The sequence below is a fragment of the Marmota monax genome, unplaced genomic scaffold (assembly GCF_021218885.2).
Source record: "Marmota monax isolate L192 unplaced genomic scaffold, Marmota_monax_Labrador192_F-V1.1 WCK01_AAM20220418_F8-fsc00052, whole genome shotgun sequence".
Taxonomy (NCBI): Eukaryota; Metazoa; Chordata; class Mammalia; order Rodentia; family Sciuridae; genus Marmota; species Marmota monax.
This window is the reverse complement of record NW_026693473.1, coordinates 3,820,446-3,844,927: the sequence shown is the minus strand read 5'-3', so window position 1 is coordinate 3,844,927 and position 24,482 is coordinate 3,820,446. Positions and strand designations below refer to the sequence as shown.

Sequence of the window (24,482 nt, the reverse complement as noted above, 5' to 3'; positions counted from 1 at the left end):
ACGTCTCAGAAGAAGAAATACAATTGATCAACAAATATATGAAAAAATCTTCAACATCTCTAGCAATTAGAGGAATGCAAATCAAACTACTCTTAAGATTTCAACTCACTCCAGTCAGAATGGCAGTTATTAAGACTACAAACATAAGTGTTGGTAAGGATGTGGGAAAAAGGGCACGCTCTTGCATTGCTGGTGGGACTGCAAATTGGTGCAACCAATCTGGAAAGCAGTATGGAGATTCCTTGGAAAACTGGGAATGGAACCACCATTTGACCCAGCTATCCCACACCTCGGTTTATACCCACAGGACTTAAAAACAGCATATTATAGGGACACAGCCACATTAATGTTTATAGCAGCACAGTTTAGATTAGTTAACTTGTGTATCCAACCATTTCTTACTTTTTTATATGATTCTCAAATTACAAAACAATTTTTCTTTCTGCATTGGTGGAGCTTGAACCCAGGGCCTTGTGTATACTAGGCAAGTGTCCCACCACTGAGCCACTCCTCAGCTGTAGTCACAATGTTTTCTAAAAATTTTCATCTTCTAAAATATAAAACAGTTGGAAAGCCTTTTGTTTTTAATACCAAAATTTCATATTTGACATGGAGAATGGTAAATATTTACCATAATAAAACATTCAAAATTTAATATGAAAGAAATCATTTAAGAATTTTATGATCCTTTGAGGTCAAGTATATATGTATGTAGTGATAGATGAACTGTAAGTACAATTTTGTTGTTGTTATTGTTGTTGTTGTTACTGGGGATTGAACTCAGGAGCACTCAACCACTGAGCCACATCCTCAGCCCTATTTTGTATTTTATTTAGAGACAGGGTCTCGCTGAGTTACTTAGCGTCTCCCCCGATGCTGAGGCTGGCTTTGAACCCTATCCTCCTGTCTCAGCCTCCCAAGCAGCTGGGATTTTAGGCATGAACCATTGCACCTGTCAGTATGGTATAATTTACATAGTAAGATTTGCCAGCACAGAAATGTCATTAGCTATTTTTTCTGCATATGATATGAAATGACTTTATGGTTATCTGTTGCTCTATTCATTTCTGTTCTAGGTCAACATGTCAAACCTTTTACTCCAGAGAAAGCAAAAGAAATTATAATGTCTCTACAACAGCCTGCAATCTTCTGTAACATGGTTTTTGATTGGCCAGCGCGACACTGGACTGCTAAACACCTTTCTGAGATCCTTCACGGCAAGCAGATACGATTCAGAATGGGAATGAAAAGCACAGACACAGGTAAACCTGGTAGTCATCATAGTGATAATGCCTCTTCGGTAGCTCTTGTACATCCTCAGCATCGGTTTCCTTATCTTTAGAGAATCCTTTATTTCTGATCTTCTTTTTGACCATTTATTGTAAAGATAGGAAAATTTTATTGGAATACTTTGACTTGAGGCAGATTTTTTTTGTTTTTGTTTTTTAGACTAAGCAATATAATTTAAACTCCCATACAAAATGATAATGTTTGTTCACCTATTGTAATGTAAGTTGCTAGGCATTCTTGTGGTTCCTTGAATGAAGTAGATATTTAATAATTGTTTGTTACTATGCTATTATTTATCTTCCCATGTAACTGAGAAAGAGCAATACTGCAAAATAATACAATAGCATGATGTAATAATACAATACCAGTGCTACAGTATAATAATCAATAATACAATCTAATAGTCCCTTCTACTTTTGACTCACAGAGAACATGTCCTTCAGGCTATAGTGCTTAGTCTTGCTCCTAATTGTATCTACTGCTTTATCAGCTGCCTGGCCTGTATTGCACTACACAAAAATGAAAAACATGCAGAGTTGTTTCTGTGTGTATGTATGTGGGCTGGGGATTGAACTCCAGGCCTTATGCATGCTAGGCAAATGCTCTGCCACTGAGCTATACCTCCATGCTCACTCCATTTTTGAGGTGAAGTCTGTTACCCAGGCTGGTCTTGAACTCCTCAGCTCAAGTGTCCTCCCGCCTCAGCCTTGTGCGTAGCTGGGACTTTAGTTGAGCACCACCATGCAAGCTGGATTTTTATTCTGCCACAATCCGGCAGCAGCAAAATAACCGGGGGGGTGACGAACAACTTGTGTACATTGATGCAGCAGGAGTGGGAGCCGTTTATTGTAGGACAGGAGGGGTATATATACATTCCACACAGCATATCTTAATTAACATAAACTAGATACAGCAGTCAACCAATAAGGAATCTCCACATTTAATGGCTCCCTGGCGTTACTTCACAAACCACTCCCTCTGGCAAAATGCCAGGCGCCATCTTGACTTGTTTATAGACCCTAACATTATTCTCTTGAGCAGTTTGATTTTGCCTGCTCCCATTACTTTCCTGAAGACTTCTAACATTCCTTTTCCCCTCTTTCATCAGGTTAAGCAGCTACTATTAACTGTAAAATTTAATTTAGTATGAAGGAACAGTGCTATTTCTTTTTTTTTTTTTATTAGTTGTTCAAAACATTACAAAGCTCTTGACATATCATATTTCATGCATTAGATTCAAGTTGGTTATGAACTCCCAATTTTACCCCAAATACAGATTGCAGAATCACATCGGTTACACATCCACATTTTTACATAATGCCCTGTTAGTAACTGTTGTATTCTGCTACCTTTCCTATCCTCAACTATCCCCCCTCCCCTCCCCTCCCATCTTCTCTCTCTACCCCATCTACTGTAATTCATTTCTCTCCTTGTTTATTTTCCCATTCCCTCACAACCTCTTATATGTAATTTTATATAACAATGAGGGTCTCCCTCCATTACCATGCAATTTCCCTTTTCTCTCCCTTTGCCTCCCACCTCATGTCTCTGTTTAATGTTAATCTTTTCTTCCTGCTCTTCCTCCCTGCTCTGGAACAGTGCTATTTCTAGTCTAAAGGAGTCCATAACCGTTGTCTGGTGTTTTAACTTGTATTTCAAGTTTTGTAGTCAATTTGGGGTTTTTTTTGTTTTTTGTTTTTGAGGGTTTTTTTTTCTTTTGGTGCTGGGGATCGATGCATGGACCTCACATGATTCTCCACTGAGCCACACACCCACCATAGAAATTCAGTTTTTAAGCATTGCAGTGAAGAGAGGCTGGGGACATAACTCAATTGGCAGATTGCTTGCCTTGCAAGCACGAGGCCCTGGGTTCAATCCCCACCAACACCAAAAAAAAAAAAAAGCATTGCAGTGAAGTGACTCATGAATTATCTGTTAATAGTTCAAGAGGAACTAGAAAATTCCCCATTTTCTCTTTCAGCAGTTCCACATTTTTCTCTCATGTTGACCTTCTAGTATATCTTGTGAAATTAATTAGTTTTGGTGTCTAGAGTTCTCTTGAATTTCTGATAGATAGAGCAGGATTGTTATACCTGGAACTCTTTGGCATCTCATTCCAGTCACAGACTGAACTCTTTATTGTATTTTAAAATTAAATACTAGACTAGCATCTATAACATAAAATGAGACAGTGCCTTTTCCTTCTTGATTTTAGTAAAATATATCTGCCACTCCTTGAAGCATCTTTTAGATACTAATTTGGAGAGAAATGGAAATTGTCATTTTTTCACATTCTGATTACACCCCAGACACATCATCCCTACTACTAGTAGGTGACATTTGTTGAGAACTATCACCTCAGGTTTGTTCTAAGTGCTTTATGTATATCCACTCTCTTAATCTGCTCATACCTCCTAGAATTGTACTACCATTATCCCATTTTATAGATGAGATGTAGTAATTTGATATGTTCAAGTTAATACTAAAGCATAAAAGAAAAAGGAAAATATCTCTGTAATTGTAAGAAACTATACTGAGTTCTTAGTAAAGATGATTAGGTCTTTTTAAAAATTCAGGTAAAGTTTGCATTTCAGACATTTAATAGTATGCAGTTCAGTGGCTATTAGTATATTCACAGTGTTGTACAGTTTGTTAGTATATTCTCATTGTTGTCTAATTTCAGAACATTTCACTATCCCATGAAGAAGTAAGTACCCCTTAAGCAGCCACTTCATTTTGCCCTACCCTATCCCTGCAACCACTAGTCTACTTTCTGTGAATGTACCTATTCTGGATATATCATAAAAATGGAATCAGACATGATTTGGCCTTTTGTGTCTGGTTTCCTCTACTTAAGCATGTTTTTAAGGTTCATCCATGTACTAGTACAAGCTGAATGTCCCTAGTCTATAAATCTGAAATGATCCCAAATTCGAACTTTTCAAGTGTTAAAATTATGCTACAAGTAGAAATTCCATACCTGACCTCATATGACAGATCATAGTCAAAACAAAGGTGCACCATAGATGTGTAAAATTCCCTTCTCTGTATACACACACACACACACACACACACGTACATACACTTATGTATGTGCCAGTATTCCAGAATCTGAAAACTGAAGCACTTCTGGTCTCAAGCATTTCAGATAAAAGATGCTTAACTTGTGTGCATCAGTACTCTTTTTGTTGCTGAATAATACTCTGTTATTTGAATATACGTAATTTTTTTAATCTACTCATTGGTTTGGTTGTTGGACATTTGGTTCTTTCCACTTTGGGGCAATTATGACTAATGCTACTATGTACATTTGTGAACAGATTTTTGTGTGGATATATGTTTTCATTTCTTGTGAATAGGTACCTAGGAGTAGAATTGCTAAATCATACAGTAAATATGTTTAACATTTTGAGGAATTGCCAAACAGTTTTCTTTAGTGGTTGCACCTGTGATATACTAAAGTTCTAATTTCCTGTAGCCTTGCCAACACTTCATTTTTGAAAACTGTAGCCATCCTAGTACAGTGAAGTGTTATCTTAGTGTGATTCTGATTCACATTTTCCTTATGATCAGTATCGTTGAGCATCTTTTCATGTATATATTGGCTAATAGAAATGTCCATTCAAGCCTTGACTTATTTCTAATTGGGGTTTTTGTTTTTTATTGTTGAATTAGAGTTCTTAAATATCCTAGGTATAAGGTTCTTATCAAATATATGACTTGCACATGTTTTGTCCCATTCAGGGCATGGTCCTGATAATTTGTTCTTTTTAAAATCACTACTGAATAAATAAATGTAATACTACTGCAGGCAGTATAGAATAATAGTATGAAAGAGCCACTAGAGTCAGCCTGCATGAGTTTAAATTTTGGTTTACTGTGGGACCTGAGCAAGTCAATTAACTTCTCTGAATGTTAGAAATATTTTCAAGAGGGCTGGGCATGGTGGCACACACCTATAATCCCAGCAGCTTGGGAGACTGAGGCAGGAGGATCAAAAGTTTAAAGGCAGCCCCAGCAATTTAGTGAGGCCCTAAGCAACTAAGTGAGACCCTGTCTCCAAATAAAATACAAAAAGGGCTGAGGATGTGGCTCAGTGGTTAAGCACCTCTGGGTTCAATCCCCAGTACTAAAAAGAAAAAAAAAAATATTTTCAAGAGTAAGTGATTTCATATGCCTAGAACATTTGGAATAGTATCTAGCTTGTTGTTAATGTTCAAGAAATGTTATTTTAAAATATAAAAATAAAAGTATGACTTCTTTAGGGCTGGGGCTGTAGTTCAGTGGTAGAGCACCTGCCTCCACATTGTGAGGCACTGGGTTCGATCCTCAGTACCACATAAAAATAAATAATTTTTTTTAAAAAAGTATGACTTCTTTAATGTAGAAAAGACAAAAAATGAAAAATCCCAAGAACCTTAAAAACACCTGAACTACTACCTAGAGGTAGATAGTCTTTAGTTACAGTTTAATGTTCATCAGCATGGGCCTTTTTGTATTCAAAAAATGAATATTATTTTTCACACCTGCTTTTCTTTTTTTTTTTCAGCGATTTCCTATATATTATATATCTTTGACAGAGGCTATTTTAATCTTTAGTGCATGGTTAACAACAGAATTATACAATTTTGACAATATTATTTTCCTATCAGGTTGCTGTTTCCTTGGAGGGGGGTTAGGAATAGTTCTGGTGCCTTAGTGCATGGCGGGAATTTAGAGACAAAAACCACATTTGTTTCCTGGGGTTCCTGGTGGGTTTGGAAGGACGGGGAGTGCTTGGTGTTGTGTGCTCTTCGCAGTCACGTTTGGCCTGCATTGGTGGCTCCTGCAATGTGTCTTTGCCGTGAGGGGCTTTTCCCTGGAGGCTTGCTTCTTTGAGGGGTGGAGTGAAGGTTGCTAATCCACCACAAGCCATGGGTTAGGATGGTAGGCCTTTCTCCCTTCTCAGAAGCTCACTTTTTGTTAAAAGCAAATGTGGTCTTGTCCATGTCTCCGGATTGTTAGCTGAGGCTTTTTATTCTGCTTTTCTTTTTAGTTAACATATTCTGAGCAGCTACTCTTGTCATTAAGTGTGACTTTTAAATGGCTACCTAGTCCATTATATGGTAGTATGATAATTTATCTTAAAATTCTCCTATTTGGGTTATTTATATTTCTTACAAGCTCTAAATTTGTAAATACTGCTGTAGGGAACATCTTTGCAAACAAATCTTGTCCAAGTTCCTGGTTATTTCCCTTAGGAGAGATTCCTAGAAGGAGAATTACTGGGTCAGAGGATATGAAAATTATCATCAGCAGCAGCACTATCTGAAGTTTCTTACACCAGAACCTCTGAGTCATTCTGAGTGCCCTGTCATTCTGGTGGCTCGTGACTCACATTCTGAACATCTGGCAGCACCTGCTTCCCTCTCCCTCCATGGCTAGCCCATAGTCATCGTTATCCTGCTGTTTCTCCATCCATGGCTAAGTAGCCTCTTCCCTAGTCCAGTTTCTCCATCCATCTCCATGTCTTACCCTTCCCAGGCCATTCCTCATGCTATAGTCAGGAACAATTTTTAAATAAACAAATCTAATATTATAATTCTACTTAAAGCCCTTTAATGATTTTCCTTACCCTTAGGCTAAAGATCCAAATTGTTTATTGTGGTGTAGAAGGCCCAGCGTAATCTCTCTCTCCCCCAGCTTGGGCCAGAGAAGTGTATTTTCAATTTCTCTATTTCTGGGGATTTGCTTTTTCCTACTTTGGGGCCTTTGTATATGTATCTAGCCATAGCTCTCTGTATTTCTAGTCATTGTGAGGTTTTTCCCCCCATTTCTTTCCCCTAGATTTATCTGGTTAGTTGCTTTTCTTCCTTGAAATCTTAACTTAAATGGCATTCTTTCCTGACCATATCTATCATCCTCCACCCCCCAAATCATGTGTGGCTTCAGATTATCCCAGAACACCTTGTATTTCTTAGCCACACTGAGTACAGTTTTAATCACATGGACAGTTGTGTAAGTAATCACCTGATTAAGGTCATTTTTTGTGAGACCAAGGGCCATGTCTCATCCTGGGCAGAGCACCTAATAGACATTCAGATATGTGTGGAATGAAAGAATGATATGTATGACAAGCACCTTAGAGAAAAGTTGTTTCCACTGATACTTTTTTTAAAGTACCTATTTTGCCACTGCTTTGCCAAAACTGAGATTTCTCTTTTAAGAAAATCTTGTGGATAGGTTAATAATAGCATCTCATAATTTCAGTTAACATTTCTTTGATTGCTGGTAATGTTGAACATATATATGTTAATGTTAATTGGTCATTTGTATTTTTTCTGATAATTGTTCTTTGATTGGTTCTTCAATGGAGATTTAGGGTTTAACCTTTTGTTAGTAAATTCCTTACATATTAAGAATATTCTGTTGGCACTAGTACATTTCCCAGTGCCAAATCAAATAATGCTCAAGTAACATTTTTATTATTTATTTTTTCCCTAGGAATTCCTTCTCCCAAAAGTAGATATTCTAATTTTTTTCTAATAGCTTAATTTTCTTCTAATAGCTTAATGATTTCCTTTTTTTTTTACATTTTATTCTTTATTCATTTCATATATGTTTTGGTATGTGATGTTCAGTGGGTTTTTTTCCAAAGAGTTGGGAACTTTTATTCTTTTGTACCTTATTCTCTTTGAAAACCAACTTTATTATATTGCTATTTTCCTGTGTGAATTTCAGCATCAGTTTCTGGCCCACATTTTTAGATCAGTTTTGGAGCCAGTAACAAGTTAAAATGCTATTTCAGTACCAGTATATATTTTAGTATTTGAAAGTACAATTCATTCTCCATACTTTTCTTTTTTAAATTTTATTTTTATTTATTTATATTTAATATTGACACATAAAATTGTACATATTTATGTATTATGTGGTGTTTCAGTGTCATGTATGCAATATGTATTGTCTAGTTCAGAAATGGCACATTTACCTCCTCAAACATTGATCATTTGTTGTGAAAACATTCAAAATCCTTTCCTCTAGCTTTTAAAAATATATATAGTATATTATTGTTTTCTGCAGTTACTCTACTGTACAATAGAACAGCAGAACTTACTTCTTTTTAACTTAGTACCCACTGACCAGCCTTTCCCATCTCTCTCTCCTCCCTTCTCTCCCCAGCCTGTGGTAACTACTGGTCTACTCTGAACTTCTGTTATTCTTCCTTCTTAAATATTGTTGAATTTTATTCATCTAAATGAACTTTAGAATTTTATACAAAATGCTCACTTTTTAAAGAAATTCTATTGGGATTTTAAATGAATATATATGAAGCTGTATAAATTAATTCGGAAAAAATTACATAATAATAAAAATATATATTCCTTATTACTCAGCCATAAAGAAGAATAAAATTATGGAATTTGCTGGAATATATGGACTGGAGGCTATCTTGTTAAGTGAAATAAGTCAATCCTCCAAAACCAAAGGCTAAATATTCTCTCTAATATGAGGCTGCTGACTCAAAATAGGTAGGAGTGGGGAGGAATGGAGGAGGGTTAGCAGATTGGGATGGGGGGGGATAGGAGTAGTAAAGTCAATAGAATGAATTGGACTTAACTTTCTCATGTTCATATATAAATACACGACCAGTGTAGCTCCACATCATATACAACCACCAGAATAGGAAGTTATACTCCATATATGTATGATATGTCAAAATATATTCTACTGTCATATATAACTAAAAAGAACAAAAAATGTCTGTGTATGTATATATTCCTATATCAGAACATGTTATTTTCACTTACCAAGTCTGCCTCTCAGCAAAAAAAAATTTATAGTTTTCATAAAATAACAAAAATTCTTAAACTGTTATAAATTTGTTATAGCTGTTATGACGGCAGTTGTTTTTTCTTAAAGAGAGAGAGAGAGAGAGAGAGAGAGAGAGAATTTTTTAATATTTATTTTTCAGTTTTCGGTGGACACAACATCTTTATTTTGTTTTTATGTGGTGTTGAGGATTGAACCCAGCGCCCCGCACATGCCAGGCGAGCGCATTACTACTTGAGCCACATCCCCAGCCTCTAAAGGCAATGTTTTTTACCTATACTTTTTTTCTAACTGGTTATGATTGATACATAGATAAAAGCTATTTATTTCTATATGCTTATTTCTTATTCAGCTACTTATTAGTCTAGCTAGTTTTTTCTTTGTTCTGGTGATCATCTAGGTAGACAGGCGTATGATCTTATTAACAATGATAACCTTGTCCTCTCAGTTGACTATATTTCTTATTTCTGTTTTAGGTTTGGTTAGAATTTTTCTAGGGTGCCTGCATAGTAGTGTTAGTAATTTGACAGTTTTGTTGTTGTTTTTCTTTCTTTGTTTCTTTTTTTTTTCTTTTCTTTTTTTTTTTTTTTTTGCAACAGGGTCTTGCTGTGTTGCTCATGTTGGTCTCAAACTCCTGAGCTCAAGCGATCCTCCTACGCCAGCCTCTTAAGCAGCAGGGACAACAAGTATAAACCACTGCTCCTGGCAATAATTGGCATTTTTAAAATGTTATGTGTTCCTTAGTTTATTGTAGGAAGAAAGCAGTAAGCATCACACAAGTCTTTGAAACGATTTGGGATCACATTCATTTGTTGAGATATGTGCTCAGTGGTGGCATTGTACTTCAGCCAGCAAAGTTTGTCAAGCAGTTATAGAAATAACCCTAAACATCTGTAAGTTGGGCAATGAAGCAGTGAGTGATCCAAAGTCCTATTCAGAGCTTACACCCAACGTGTTGTTTCTTATTTGAAAAATGATGAAAGTTCAACAAAATGGAGAAGTATTTGTTTTCCTGCTGGGCAAAATAATATTTTAGGACCTTTATTATGAGAGTTAAAAGCAAGTTCAGTTTGTGTACTATTGCTAAGTCTTATACTCAGCTGAACGTCTTCTTACCTAACATTTACAGTAAGGGAGATGGAAGTTGTAGCTTCCTAGGTACTTCATCATTAAATGAAAGAACAATAATAATGATATTAGAAAGGAATAATGCCACTCCATAGAGACAAAAACGGTACTGCTGGGCACAGTGGTGCTCACCTATAACCCCAGCAATTTGGGGTTGAGGCAGGAGGATTATAAATTCAAGACCAACCTGGACAACTTAGTGAGACCCTGTCTCAAATTTAAAAAATAAAAAGGGCTAGAAATGGAATTAGGTGGTAGAGGGCTTGCCTAGCATATATGAAGTTCTGGGTTCCATCTCCAGTATCATTACAGAGAAAGGGGCAGGGGGTGGGCAGGAAAGAAAAACAACTGCGCTACCTGGAGAGAAACTGTCATTTCAACAAAATCAGAATGCTCCCTTTGTCCTGCTACCAACAAGTCAGAGTGAGAAGATTTTCTATCAAAATAATTATGTAAATGAAAAGGTCTGTCATTTCCATTCAGTCCTTTCATTTTAATTTTCCTCTGATGATAACAGTTCCTGCATGCAATTTTCACATTTTTGTATTTTCATTTTTAACATGCAGAACTTTCCATGATAGCAAATGAAGTCCTCTAATGAGGCCAGGTTCTGAGGTCTGCCATGCAGACTTGTTTGTAATAACTGGCCTTAATGGAAAAGGGCTGTTCAGTCCACCCCGGGGCAGCCAACTCAATTAATGGCTTTAGTATTGTAGTTGGATCAAGCGCTGTGAAATGAAAACTTAGAAGACAGTGCAATGTCTTTAGGCCAACATTGGAGTTTATGAGATGATTCAGAAATGACTCCTGTTTCCCAGCATCATGAAGCTTTCTTGCCACGTGCATTTTTGTTTGTCAGAATTTACTTTATGAACTCTTATGCTGTAGTGGAGAATATTTGATGATGTCAATGATATTAAAAGCTTGTATCTATTAATGGTTTACTGTGTGCCAGGCACTGTTCGAAGTGCTTCATAAAATATGGGAAAATTTAAATAGTTCTGGAGTATGTAGTTTTTATATTTTAGATCAATGGTATTAGTAAAGTTCTGCTTCTCAATGTCAAGTGACAAGTAGATAAATTAGAGTATTCTTTGATGTACACCCTGGCCTCTGTTACCATGGCCTCTGCCATTCTGCAGAAATGAATTTAGAAGGAAGAAAGCAAGGGAAAAAGAGATCAGATAATCCTAAGCAGTTGAGGAAGAAAGGAAGGAAAAAGAAAAAATATTGATAGAAGAGTTTGAATACCTTTCTCCTTCTACTAATTCACTTAACTGTTAAAAAGTTCCAAATAAATACATAAATTAATAATAGGTACTATTAATAGTGCCTGCATCTACTATGTCAGGCACTGTGCTAACTGGTCTGCATCCCTCAAAGGATTTTATGTTTTGCAAAGGAGGTAACAATCAGATTTCTTAACAAATTGTTAACTTCCCTGTGCTCATTTAAAATATTCTGCTAGCTGCAAAAGAAGTAATTTCATCCCTGTCCTAGAAGAATAGTTCTCATATCAACCCAAGACTGTAGTCTTAACTCGTTGGTATCATACCCATACTAACAAACCCACTGCAGACAGATAGCAGACCCTCATCTCTGATTGCCTTTCCCTTTTTTAAATGTCTGTGGTACAAAATTTTGTATTTAATTACATGGTGCTTCAAGTTGTCTACCAGTCTAGTTAAAGATTTATCTTTATCTAAATATACTCTACTCTCAATAGTATTATCTATTTTTTATGTTCCTATAAGCCTGAGTATCATGCTAATTGCAAATTTTGTGCTTAATAAATGATTCTGAAATAAGTGAGTTAATGAATAAAAGAACAGGCGTTAAATCATTATTGTCCACTTAATGAGTCTGAGGAGCTATGTATGCTAAATGTGCAGTAAAGTCCAAAAATTTTCAAAAAACAGTTATTTTGTTATTGCCTTTCTTTTTTCTTTTTTTTTTTTAAGCTGAAGCAATGATTCTCAAGCCCTTTGAGCTCAGAATCCCTTTTAAAATGATTGAGTTCCTCGGTGAGTTTATGCTGATGTGGGTTGTCTCTAGTGATACTTGCCATACTAGAAACTAAAATGGAGAAATTTAAAACATGAGAACATAAGCATATATTCCACCATCTGTCAGAGCAGTGACACCAACACATGTCATGTGGCTTCTGGGAAACTCCCTGGCACACTTGTGAGGGAATGAAAATGCAAAGGGCAAATGATGTCTTAGTGTTATATGAAAGTAGTTTGGACCTCCCAGACTCACAGAAAGGGTCTTGGGCAGCTGATAATCTCAGGCATTCCACTGGCTCACTAAATCAGGCTATGATGAAGGCAGTCTTTAATGTTAATGTTAAAACTATATTTTCTGCTTTATCATGAATACTATGAGTATTATAAATTATTATTTTTTTAGAGAGAGAGAGAGAATTTTAATATTTATTTTTTTGTTTTTGTTTTTTCGGCGGACACAACATCTTTGTTTTTTGCATGTGGTGCTGAGGATCGAACCCGGGCCGCACGCATACCAGGCGAGCGCGCTACCGCTTGAGCCCAAGTATTATAAATTATTTTAACAATAAAGCAAGTATAAAATTAATATTTAATTAATGTTAATAGTTTTTTTTTGGTTGGAATTATCTTCATTTAAAAAAAAAACATTTGGAAACCACTTTCATTGTTCACTTAAAGGTGTGTTTGAACAGATTTTAAACTATACTACAGAGCAATAGTAACAAAAACAGCATGGTACTGGTACCAAAACAGGTGGGTGGACCAATGGTACAAAATAGAGGACACAAAAACCAATCCACAAAGTTACAACTACCTTATATTAGACAAAGGTGATAAAAGCATGCAATGGAGAAAGGATAACATCTTCAACAAATGGTGCTGGGAGAACTGGAAAGCCATATGAAATTGAATCCCTGTCTCTCACCATGCACAAAAGTTAACTCAAAATGGATTAAGGAGCTAGGAATCAAACCAGAAACTCTGCGTCTAGTAGAAGAAAAAGTTGGCTCTAATCTCCACCTTGTGGGGTCGGGCTCCAAATTCCTTAATAGGACACCTGTAGCTCAAGAGTTAAAATCAAGAATCAACAAATGGGACTTACTCAAACAAAACGTTTTTTTCTCAGCAAGAGAAACAATAAGAGAGGTAAATAGGGAGCCTACATCTTGGGAACAAATTTTTACCCCTCACACTTCAGATAGAGCCCTAATCTCCAGAGTATACAAAGAACTCAAAAAATTAAACAAGAAAACAAATAACCCAATCAACAAATGGGCCAAGCATCTGAACAGACACTTCTCAGAGAAAGATATACAATCAATCAACAAATACATGAAAAAATCTCACCATCTCTAGCAATCAGAGAAATGCAAATTAAAACCACTCTAAGGTACCATCTCACCCCAGTAAGAAAGGCAGCCATTATGAAGTCAAACAACAACAAGTGCTGGTGAGGATGTGGGGAAAAGGGTACACTTGTACATTGCTGGTGGGACTGCAAACTGTTTCAGCCAATTTGGAAATCAGTATGGAGATTCCTCGGAAAGCTGGGAATGGAACCACCATTCGACCCAGCTATTCCCCTTCTTGGACTATTCCCAAAGACCTAAAAAGAGCATACTATAGGGATACAACGTCATCAATGTTCATAGCAGCACAATTCACAATAGCTAGACTGTAGAACCAACCTAGATGCCCTTCGATAGATGAATGGATAAAAAAAAAAAGTGGCATATATACACAATGGAATATTAGCACTAAAAAATAACAAAATCATGGCATTTGCAGGGAAATGGATGGCATTAGAGCAGATTATGCTAAATGAAGTCTGCCAACCCCTAAAATTCAAATGCCGAATGTCTTCTTTGATATAAGCGGGGTGACTCAAAACAGAGCAGGGAGGAAGAGCATGAGAAGAAAATTACCATCAAACAGGGACGGGTGGGAGAAAATGGGAGAGAGAGGGGGCATTGCATGGAAGAGGGAAGGAGACTCGCATTGTTATACAAAAATACATATAAGAGGATGTGAGGCGAAGGGGAAAAAAAATAAGAGAGAGAGAGAGAGAGAAATGAGTTATGGTAGATGGGGTAGAGGGAGGGGATGAGAGGGGAGGGGAGGGGAGGGGGGATAAGAAGGGGATAGGAAGGGCAGCAGAACACAACAGACACTAGTATGGCAGTATGTATAAACGTGGCTGTATATATAATCAGCTCAATATATTGAAGTGCTCCTTACACCTTTTAAAAAATAAATATTATGTCATTGTATAAACCATAAGTAAATAATGCTCTTTAGGATGAAGTAAAAAAAAAAAAAAAAAAAAGGTATGTTCGAGGGGCTGGGGTTTTGGCTTAGTGGTAAGCCCTTGCCTAGCATGTATGAAGCACTGGGTTCGATTCTCAGCACCACATAAAAATAAAGAAAGAAAGAAAGAATTGTCCATCTATAACTAAAAAAAAAAAAAAAAATTTTTTTAAAGTGTGTTCTCTTACTTTACAGTTCCCCAATTTGAAACTGCTTGTAGTTATGTGGAAGCTACACTTGAAGAATTTCTGACCTGGAACTGTGACCAGTCTAATGATTCTGGACCATTTAAAGATTATGATCATTCTAAATTCTGGGCTTATGCTGACTACAAATATTTTGTTAGTCTATTTGAAGACAAGACAGATATTTTCCAGGTAGGTAATACATTCCTTTTCATCTTGGTAAGAAATTACTCTTGAATGGGAACCATCAAAAATACAAATTATTTAGTAATAAATGCAGGAAAGGATGTGGAGGAAAAGGAACACTCATATGCTGTTGTGGGATTACAAATTAGTACAACCACCATGGAAATCAGTATGGAGGTTCCTCAAAAGACTAGTAATGGAACCACCGTATGATCCAACTGTACCTAGGGATTTATCCTAAAAACAATTGCTCATCAGACTATAGCGATACATGCATACCCATGTTTATACACAATCACCAAATTATGGAACCAGCCTGGGTGTCTATCAGCAGATGAATGGATAAATAAAATGTGGTATATGTACACAGTGGAGTTTTATTCAGCCACAAAGAAGAATAAAATTATGTCATCTACATGAAAATGGGTAGAACTTGAAAGCATTATGTTAAGTGAAATAACCCAGACCCAGAAAGTTAAGAGTGGTATGTTTTCTCCCATATATGGAGGCTAGGGAGAAAAAAGGTAGAAGGTAGTCTCATGAAAATGGAAGGTAGATCAGTAGAATAGAGGAGAGGACCAGAGGGATGAAGGAGGTGTGGGGAAGGAGAGGTTCTAGGGAATGAAGTTGTCCAATTTATATTGTTATATTATGTGCATGTATGAATATATAATAATAAATCCCACTATTACACATAATTATAGGGCACCAGTAAAAAAAAAATTAGAAAGAATGTGCTTTACTAAAAGATCCTAAATTACAATCTTCCTGGTATTTTCTACCTTGACTGCCTTTTTGTCTCATAAATAGTGACTGTGAGGCTGGAGCATTTTACCCAATAAAGCCAAAAGGTCTACTCAAAAGAAGTGTGTTTGATTGATGCAGATCAGCAGGCTTCTGTTTTCCTACTCATTAAACTTGCTACGCACCCCTCCTTTGCCTTTGAGTGGTACTGAGTAGCTTAGAGTATACTAGAAAATACCTGTGTTTAAAACTTCGTCTGCTGCTGACCTACATGGAAGTTCTTGTTCCATCAAAGAGGCAGGTAGAGATATAATGCTTCTCCCAGGAAGCATTTATGTCACTCTGCCATGCTGTCTGCTCTGGGGTTTAGTACAGCTAATTTTTCTCTGGTGGTTTATGGCCTGAGACAGAAAATTTTAGGCTCCTGGTATTTGGTAGTAGAAGACCTGCAAAAAATGTGCAGAATATGGAAGTTCATTGGTGTGTGTTGACATAACTGTCAACAGTTTGCAGACTACCATATCCTCTTTTCTTTTACATGACTTCTACCTCAAAATGCCAGTTTGTTTTGTGGGATAATTTTGCAAACTCCCAGGTTTGGTTTCTGTCTTGTCTTAGGTGTAGGGCAAGGGTGAGTGCGTTCCCAGGGAGCCTGTTTGGATGGCTCTGCCTTGCCCATAATCAGGCCGCAGCTCCAGAGTTCCTCACACTGCTCTTAGTTTTGTATAGAGACAAGTATACAAAAACCCTCAGCACTGCAGGCTCTTCCCCCTGCTCCTCCCCTCCCACCTGTTACCACCACCCCTCTGGCCTTTCTCTCGTGCAGGATGATTATTCTTTGGTTCCAGAGCCAAAGAATTTTTTCCATTCAACCTACATTTTCATTTTTCTCTTTGCATCAAGGTATTTACATAGTTATTATAATTCAACTAATATTTTGCAGCTTTCCTTTATTAACTTTTAAAAATGTTTGCTTGAATAATTTTACTTTTTTGGGGGGAGGGCATTGAGGATTGAACTCAGGGGCACTTAACCACTGAGCCATATCCCCAGCCCTATTTTGTATTTTATTCAGAGACAGGGTCTCACTGACTTGCTTTTACTGAGGCTGGCTTTGAACACACGATCCTCCTGCTTTGGCTTCTTGAGCTGCTGGGATTACAGGCATATGCCGGTGCACCCAGCTAATTTTACTTTTTATTGAAAACTATATCACCTTGCTCCATAATTGTTAGTTGAGGGTGTATCTTTATTCTTGTAGCCATGAAATAAATGCTTGATTTATTTGTTTGTCTGTCCGGTGTTTTTTGGGGTTTTTTTTCTCTTCTAGAAATGGGGTCTCTCTGTGTTGCTTAGCCTGGCCTCCAACTCCTGGGCTCAAGCCATCTCCCACTGCAGTCTCCCAGCACCATAGGTGTGCTCTCTCACACCATCCTAAGTGCTTAAATTTGAAAATATTCATTAAACATTTCTGAATCCAAAGTCCATACCAAATCTATTTACTTATTTTTAAATAATTTTGAAATAGATGTTTTCTCTCTTAACCTCAGATCACATTATAGATCTTTAATCCTGGAAATTAAAGATTTCCTAATTAGCTTTTAGAGTACTTTGTTATATTTCTCATATCCCCAGCAACTCTGTAGAATTGAACAAGTGCCTTCTTACTCCAAATTTCAAGTAAAACATCATGGGAATATAATGTTTATCAAGTACTTATCTTTGATACCTTTCTAAACTTTTCAGAACACCTTACTTTAAAAAAAAAAAAAATTTCCTGTAGTTGTAGATGGACAGCATGCCTTTATTTTATTTGTTTATTTTTGTATGTGGTGCTAAGGATCAAACCCAGTGCCTTACCCATGCTAGGCAAGCTCTCTACCACTAAGCCACAGCCACAACCCCAACCCCTTACATTTTTCATGCTCATAATAATTTAATAATTATCCCCTTTTTTAAGAAAAATGAGGCACCAAAAAGTTCTGGTAACCTTTTCAAAGATTATACAACTAGGGAGGAGTTGACCCACTGAGTCTGTCTCCAGAGCTTCAGCTCCTGCTGTGCCTTCAGAGGGTCCAAATACATGCAGCCCCATGGGGCTCTGCAGCCAGGATGAAGCACTTTCAACTACAGGGAGTCTGGCTCTCTTGACCTAGGATACATCCCTCATCTGACCCTGTCAGTGCTTCAGTTCTATCCCAGGCAGCCAGCACTAGGCAGACACGTGACCTGGCCATTATGTGCAGACATAAAAGACAGCTTTTCGGTATTGTGCTGGAATTCTAATTAAACCCTTATAAAATCTGATCTTTTTAGTTGAATGAATTCTCTGTCAGCTCACATTATGGTGATTAATTCTGCTATGAAGGACCAAGTCTACTCAGATCATATCTTCTTTTTAACTTAAAGTTTTCTGGGTACCAAGTCTTCTTATATCACAAGCACATAAGTTGTTGTTGTTTTGTTTTGACTACTATAATCCATTAGGTCATTAAATCTTATTAGTCATTGTTTCAAGCTTTTTTATTACAAGAGAAGATTGTTTACATTCTTGCCAGCCCTTTAGTGTCTGGCTTGTAGATAACAGCTGGATTCTCACATCTGCTTTTTCAGTCAAGCTGCTAGAATTTATTGATCTTTTGGAAGGATATGAAGAAAATCTTGCTTCACACACATATGCAGCTAAAAAAAAAAAGAAAAGAAAACAGAAGTATTTTAATAGCCTTTTCAGATAATTGTGGAATTTTCACATTTGACAAGGGATAGTTTCTTTTTTTCCCCTTTTTTCTTTGTTATTCTTCTTTATATCTGTGATTTTTGTGTGTGTAGGTGGGGAGAGGGTTACTAGGGATTGAACCCAGGGTCACTTTACATTGAGCCACATCCCCAGCCCTTTTTATTTTTTATTTTGAAACAGAGTCTCACTAAGTTTCTTAGGTTTCACTGAGTTGCTGAGGCAGGTCTCAAACTTACCATCCTCCTGCTTCCTCCATGTCCCTGGAATTACAGGCAAGGGATAGTTTCTTAAAGGGTCATTAGTTGCCATGTAGAATCTCAACCCAAAATGAATAAACTCTTTGTACTTTTACATAATAAAATTCATTGATCTATCTTGAACAGAATAGATCCTAGGTAATATAATTCATTGGCTATTTATAAAATGTTGCTTTGCTGAGCTGTGTAGGTCTTGCAAATGTTGGTACATTTCAGTGTACTCAATAGATTCCATAATATAAAAAGTCATATTTGCTAATATCATCACCATTCGCATTACAAAAACCTTTAGCATTAGAAAGCTTTCAAGGTCATATATCTCAAAATATAGCTTGCAAAATCATTTTAATTCAGTTCCAAATATTTTCTAATTTGTCTAGTGATTTCATCTTTGACTTACTGGGAATTTTTCAGCTTTCTGTTATTGATTTTTAATTTAATTCCATTGTGGTCAGAAAACATACTTTGTATGAAGTCAGTCCTTTTGAGTTTATTGAAATCTATTTTATGGTCCAGAATATAGTTAATCTTGATCGACATTCATGTATACTTGACAATATTGTGTATTCTGTGGTTGGGTGGAGTGTATAAATGTCAAGTCAGGGTGATGGTTCAAGTCTCCTGTTTCCTCAGTAGTTTTCTGTATATGTGTTCTACCCATTATATAGAAAGTGGTACTGAGATCCACCAATGATAATTATGTACTTGTTTTTTCCTCATTTTAGGTGTATCAGGTTTTGTTTTTTTGTTCATGCATGTGAAAGCTGTTATTAGGTTCGTATATGTTTAGGTTTATGATGTCCTCTTGGTGAATCAACCCTTTATCATGATGAGAAATCACCCTCTGTATCTTGGGTTCTCCTTTGTTCTAATGTTTACTTTGCCTTTGCTTAGTCTTAGTATGAAAAGAAATACTTACTGTATAATTCCATTTTTATAAAATTTTAGAACTTGCAAACTAATTTTGTAGTGACAAAGTAGTTGTCTGAGAATGAGGGTGAGGGGGCACCGGGAAGCTTTTGGACATGATCAGAATTTCATCTCAATTGTGGCAGTGGTTTCTCAGGGGTATAATATGTACCTTAAATATATGCTGTTTATTGAACTTAGGTTATACCCCAATAAATCTTTTGTTGTTGTTTTAAACAATTAAGTGCTACAATTAAGTGTTGTTTTAAAAAATTGGTCCCACTGCCTTGACATTAGCAATTTAATTTGTCATTGCTTATGCACCATCAATGTGAGCATCAACACAGTGAATTAGACAAATAACACAAAAATAGTTTGGACCTCACAGATCCCCTGAAAGTGTCTCAGGGAACCTCCGGTGTACAACCTCCCTTTCAGTAATTACTCCTCCAGTTCCAACTCCTCCTCTAATTCTAAAATAGTTTTTTGTAAATATACTCTTTCCATCATGCTCCAGATAAAATATTAAAATATATTAATCATGTTAACAAAACATTTTATGACTTGAAATTAATATAGATAGTATTTAAGCCTCTCACCCACTGACTCACCCTACCTGTCTTCTCTGCACAAGCCTGGTCCAGTCTCCTCACTGACTGCTGATGTACCAATGTTCCCTCTCACCTTCTGGCCTCTGCTCCTGCCCTTCTGAATTTCTGCTTATTGAAGTCCTGCTTTTTAGGGCCTGGCTCAGACTCAGCCTTGGCTCTGAAACCTCAGCTACTTGAACCCATATCCGTGTGTCACTTGCCTCCATTCCCAATTTCTATTTAGATTTTTATTTAAATGGTCCATGACATAGAACCTTATGTCTTATGCCTCTAATAATATTATAAGGTCTTTGAACTATGTTTTAAAATTATTTATTCCCCCAAATCACTGACATAGTGCTGAATACATAATAGGTATTTGAATGACTACTTGAGTATATTTTTCCCCCTAGTTTTACCATATCTTGTTTATTTCTTTAGTCTTTAGAGCCTTTCAGAAAATGTTTTGACTTAAACCTTGGCTTCATTCTTGTCAGTGAATTAAGTTTATTGATTCTAGTTGATCAATCAAGGGTAGCATTTTCAGTCTTTTTATTTATTTGTTTTTTAGTGTATTATAGTTACACACTTCACTTTTGATATATTTATAAATGCATATACATAGTTTTCTTCACTTCAATCCTCAGTACTCTTCCCTCCCCCAATCCTTCCTGTATTCTTTGGTCTTCCTTTTATCTATTTATCTATATCTATCTATCAATCTATTTTAATTGATACATTATAGGATAAATAAAATTGGAATGGATTTTGATATATTCATAGATGCATGTAGCATAATTTGGTCAACTTCATTCCCCAGTTCTTCCCCTTTCCCTCTCCTCCATTGCCCTTGGTTCTCTACTTTTGCTCTATTGATCTTCCTTCTCTTTTAGTGTTTACCATTCATGATAAGAAATTCTTAGCTCTCTTCAGCCTTCTATTAGCATTATACATTTTTACTTAAGATCGTTTCTTTAAGTTTCCCTCTATTAACCCTTTGCTCCCACAAATTAAATTCATCTACTGGTAAATATATAATATTTATTTATACAGATAAATATACTGATATAAATGCTGATATGATTGGAAAATATCTGGTAACCTTACAAATGGCCTAAAATTATAATTTTGACACATAACAGACCTTAACATATGGCACATAAAATTAGTCTCATTATATTTTAGTTATATATCATATCATTGACCAATCTAAGTAAAGCATTTTCAAACAGTTCATCTTCTGCTTCCAGAGGAGGTAGGGAATTTGTGACAGTATCACATAAAATTTCTTTATCTCTGACTCATTAGGTAAGAATGACAAGTTTTACCTATTGTAGTTACCAATTAGTATCCTTGTAATTGATGCTATTAAGAATCAACATTAAAAAAGAAAAGAAGAAGGAGGAGGAGGAGGAAGAAGAAGAAGAAAGAAGAAATAATCAACATAGCTGGGCATGGTGGTGAATGCCTGTAATCCCAGTAGTTTGGAGGCCTAGGCAGGAGGTTCACAAGTTTTGAAGCCAACTCTGCAATTTAGTGAAACCCTGTCTCAAATTTAAAAAAAAAAAAAAAAAAAATTTAAAGAGCTGGGGATGTAACTTAATGGTAAAGAATCCCTGAATTTAATCCCCAGTTTAAAAAAATATATATTACAAATCAACATATAAGGATGGGGATGTAGCTCAGTAATACAGTGCTTGCCTAGCATGTGCAAGGCCCTGGGTTCAATCCTCAGTATGCAAAAACAAAAAACCAACAACGAAAAAAGAATTTTGCCCCAAGAATGTTTCTCAGGTAGAATAAATTTTGTGTTGTTTTAGATTGGCAACTGAGAGGCAAGATTCTTATTAAGTCACCAGGATGCAGAATCCCAAAATGCAGTAAGTGGTGGATCAGTTCTAACTTGTCCTGACTTTATAACATGGGGGTATGTTGAAACTGAGGCAGGTGATTTGGTGATGATTAAAGGGGTCTGATGGCCAGTGATGCTTTCTGATGAGGCAAGTTAGCATGAAAGAATTTAGGTATTTACCTATCTTGTTCTGTTTATGTTCCTAAGGTAATTTTCCTAAGGAAAAAAGAGATTTAAGTAAGTACTTGCTAATATATAATATCCATTTAAGGGGCTGGGTGAAATTTAAATTGAAATCTTTATCATTCATAAATTGTTTCAAATTTTATTGACTTCATAATTATACATAATAGTGGAATTTTTTATATCAGATTCATATAAGCACATAATTTAATCAATTTCATTTCCCAGTCCTTTCACTTTTCCTCCCCTATACCTTCCCTTTATAAGTTTTGTATAGTAGTTATAGCTAATTATGTTATATTTCAAAGTTCCATTTTTGTTGGTTTTCTTTTTTTTAATCAAGATGTAAGCTTATGGGCTGGGGTTATAGTTCAATGATAGAGCACTTGCCTAGCATGTGTGAGGCACTGGGTTCAATCCTCAACACCACATAAAAAAATAAATAAATAACTCTATTGTGTCCATCTACATCTAAAAAAGCCACTTAAAATTTTTTTTAAGGGCTGGGATTGTAGCTCAGTGGTAGAGCACTTGCCTGGCATTTGTGAGGCACTGGGTTTGAGTCTCAGCACCATATATAAATAAATAAAATACAGGGCCATTGACAACTAAAAAAATATTTTTAAAAAATCTTCTTTAAAAGAGGTAAGGTCATTGTGGAATTATATGTGACCAGTTTATTATTTAGGCATGGAGAATGTTAGAATGAGACAACTTTCATGTGACAGACTAACACAAATTCTCTGTGATCACTAGCTTGTTGTAGGTGAAAGAACAAATATTTCTGAGTTGGGGCATTCCCGTATTGTGCATAAGCTAACCTGAGCTCATTTAACCTGTTTGAAACCTAGATTTCTTATCTGTTAAGCAGAGATGGAGGTACTATGTGAAGGTATTCTTAAACTATTTCACCAAATAATATACTTTTAGAACTAAACAACTTAAGAATTAATTATTTTTTAAGATTGAATTATTTTGAGTTATGAACTGCCTGGTAGGCTGAAAGAAGTTACCATTCTCTCTTATATAACCATCTTACCAGTTTTTCTTCAGGTTTTTTGTTTTGTTTTGTTTGGTGGAGACTGTAAGATTACAGATGATTCAGTTACTTATACAGCATTTTTTAAATGGTGTCTGATTCTGTAAGAGTTATTTAACTCATTTATTGGAATTGGTTTAAGAGCTATTCAAGTATAGAATAAAAGTAGATCAAGTAACCTCTCTCAGTAACTCAGCAACTTTTGAGCATGTGCTATATTCACTGTGGAAGAAATTGAAGAAGCCATTTTGAATAAAATAAAAGACTGGGATGTCATAGGACTTTATTTATTTTTTCTTTTTTTTTAGGACTTTAAAGTCTAATGTGGAAACCAAGCTTTTCTATTGAAGAGTATAAAACTGCCTACTGAATTTCAATGTAATTCATTATTTTTTTTACTTAATGTATTAGAATATAGTACCTTATCAAGAATGTTGAAACATATACATTAATTGCTTATAGTAGAAAACTCAGAATAGAATTAGCCTAACTAAAGGCTTAATAGTGATCTTTTTCCTTGTGTAAAGAAAGTTGGGAGATGGACTGACTACCATTCTAAACAGAGAGGGCTGAAATGGAGGCTCCATCATACTGAAGAAGCCAGCCAGGTTCTTCCTGTCTTTATGCTCTCTCCTTTCCGTGCATGCTTCCATCTTCCAGCCCTCTCATGTTCCAAAATAGCCATCGCAGCTGTATTCCGGAAAGGAAGAAGGGCAAAAGTATACTCTCAGCTCTGTCTCCCTTCTAATCTAGTGTCCCAGAGGTCTCACTGAAACTTTTTTTTGCATATGGTTGCTATGCAGTCTCATGTCCTCACTTAGCTACAGAGGAGGCTGGGAAATGGAGGTCTCTAAGGTGGACACATTATCTCCCCTAAAGAAATCAGGGATTAAGTATGAAGAAAGATAGGCAGTTTCTGCCAGACTCTGTTCATGGAAAGTCATGAAAAATTGAAGCAAGATTTACATTGTAAAAGGGACAGTTCCTCTGGGGTCTCTGTGTGCAGCAATTAGAAGGACTTAGAGAATTGTAGCAGTACAAGGAGGATTTCAAAGAGCAGTGCTCTCCTTTGTCTCATCATCCTGAGGTCATTCTTAATGCGTGGCCAAGGATGTTCTTCCCAGTAGGGGAGGGAGGCTTTTAAAGTCAGTAGGAATAGCAATTTTCATGCAACCATAGGAACAGCAGTTTCAAGGGGAGATGCTCTGGCCAGCTGCCTGGGGCAAGCCACCTAACAGTCATTTTATTTACCAG

At 36.2% G+C, this 24,482-nt stretch overlaps 1 protein-coding gene across 4 annotated transcripts in view; it reads left to right on the top strand.

The window, feature by feature from the left end:
- Hspbap1 (HSPB1 associated protein 1) overlaps positions 1-24,482 on the top strand; it is a 63,300-nt gene that overhangs the window by 14,234 nt on the left and 24,584 nt on the right. For 2 of the 4 annotated variants that reach the window (XM_058583495.1, XM_058583496.1), the window contains 3 exons: positions 1,077-1,262; positions 12,192-12,254; positions 14,742-14,923. In XM_058583495.1, coding sequence (XP_058439478.1) covers positions 1,077-1,262; positions 12,192-12,254; positions 14,742-14,923 — 431 coding nt within the window. The remainder of the gene's footprint in view (positions 1-1,076; positions 1,263-12,191; positions 12,255-14,741; positions 14,924-24,482) is intronic. The other 2 variants (XM_058583497.1, XM_046457925.2) reach the window with 1 other exon arrangement.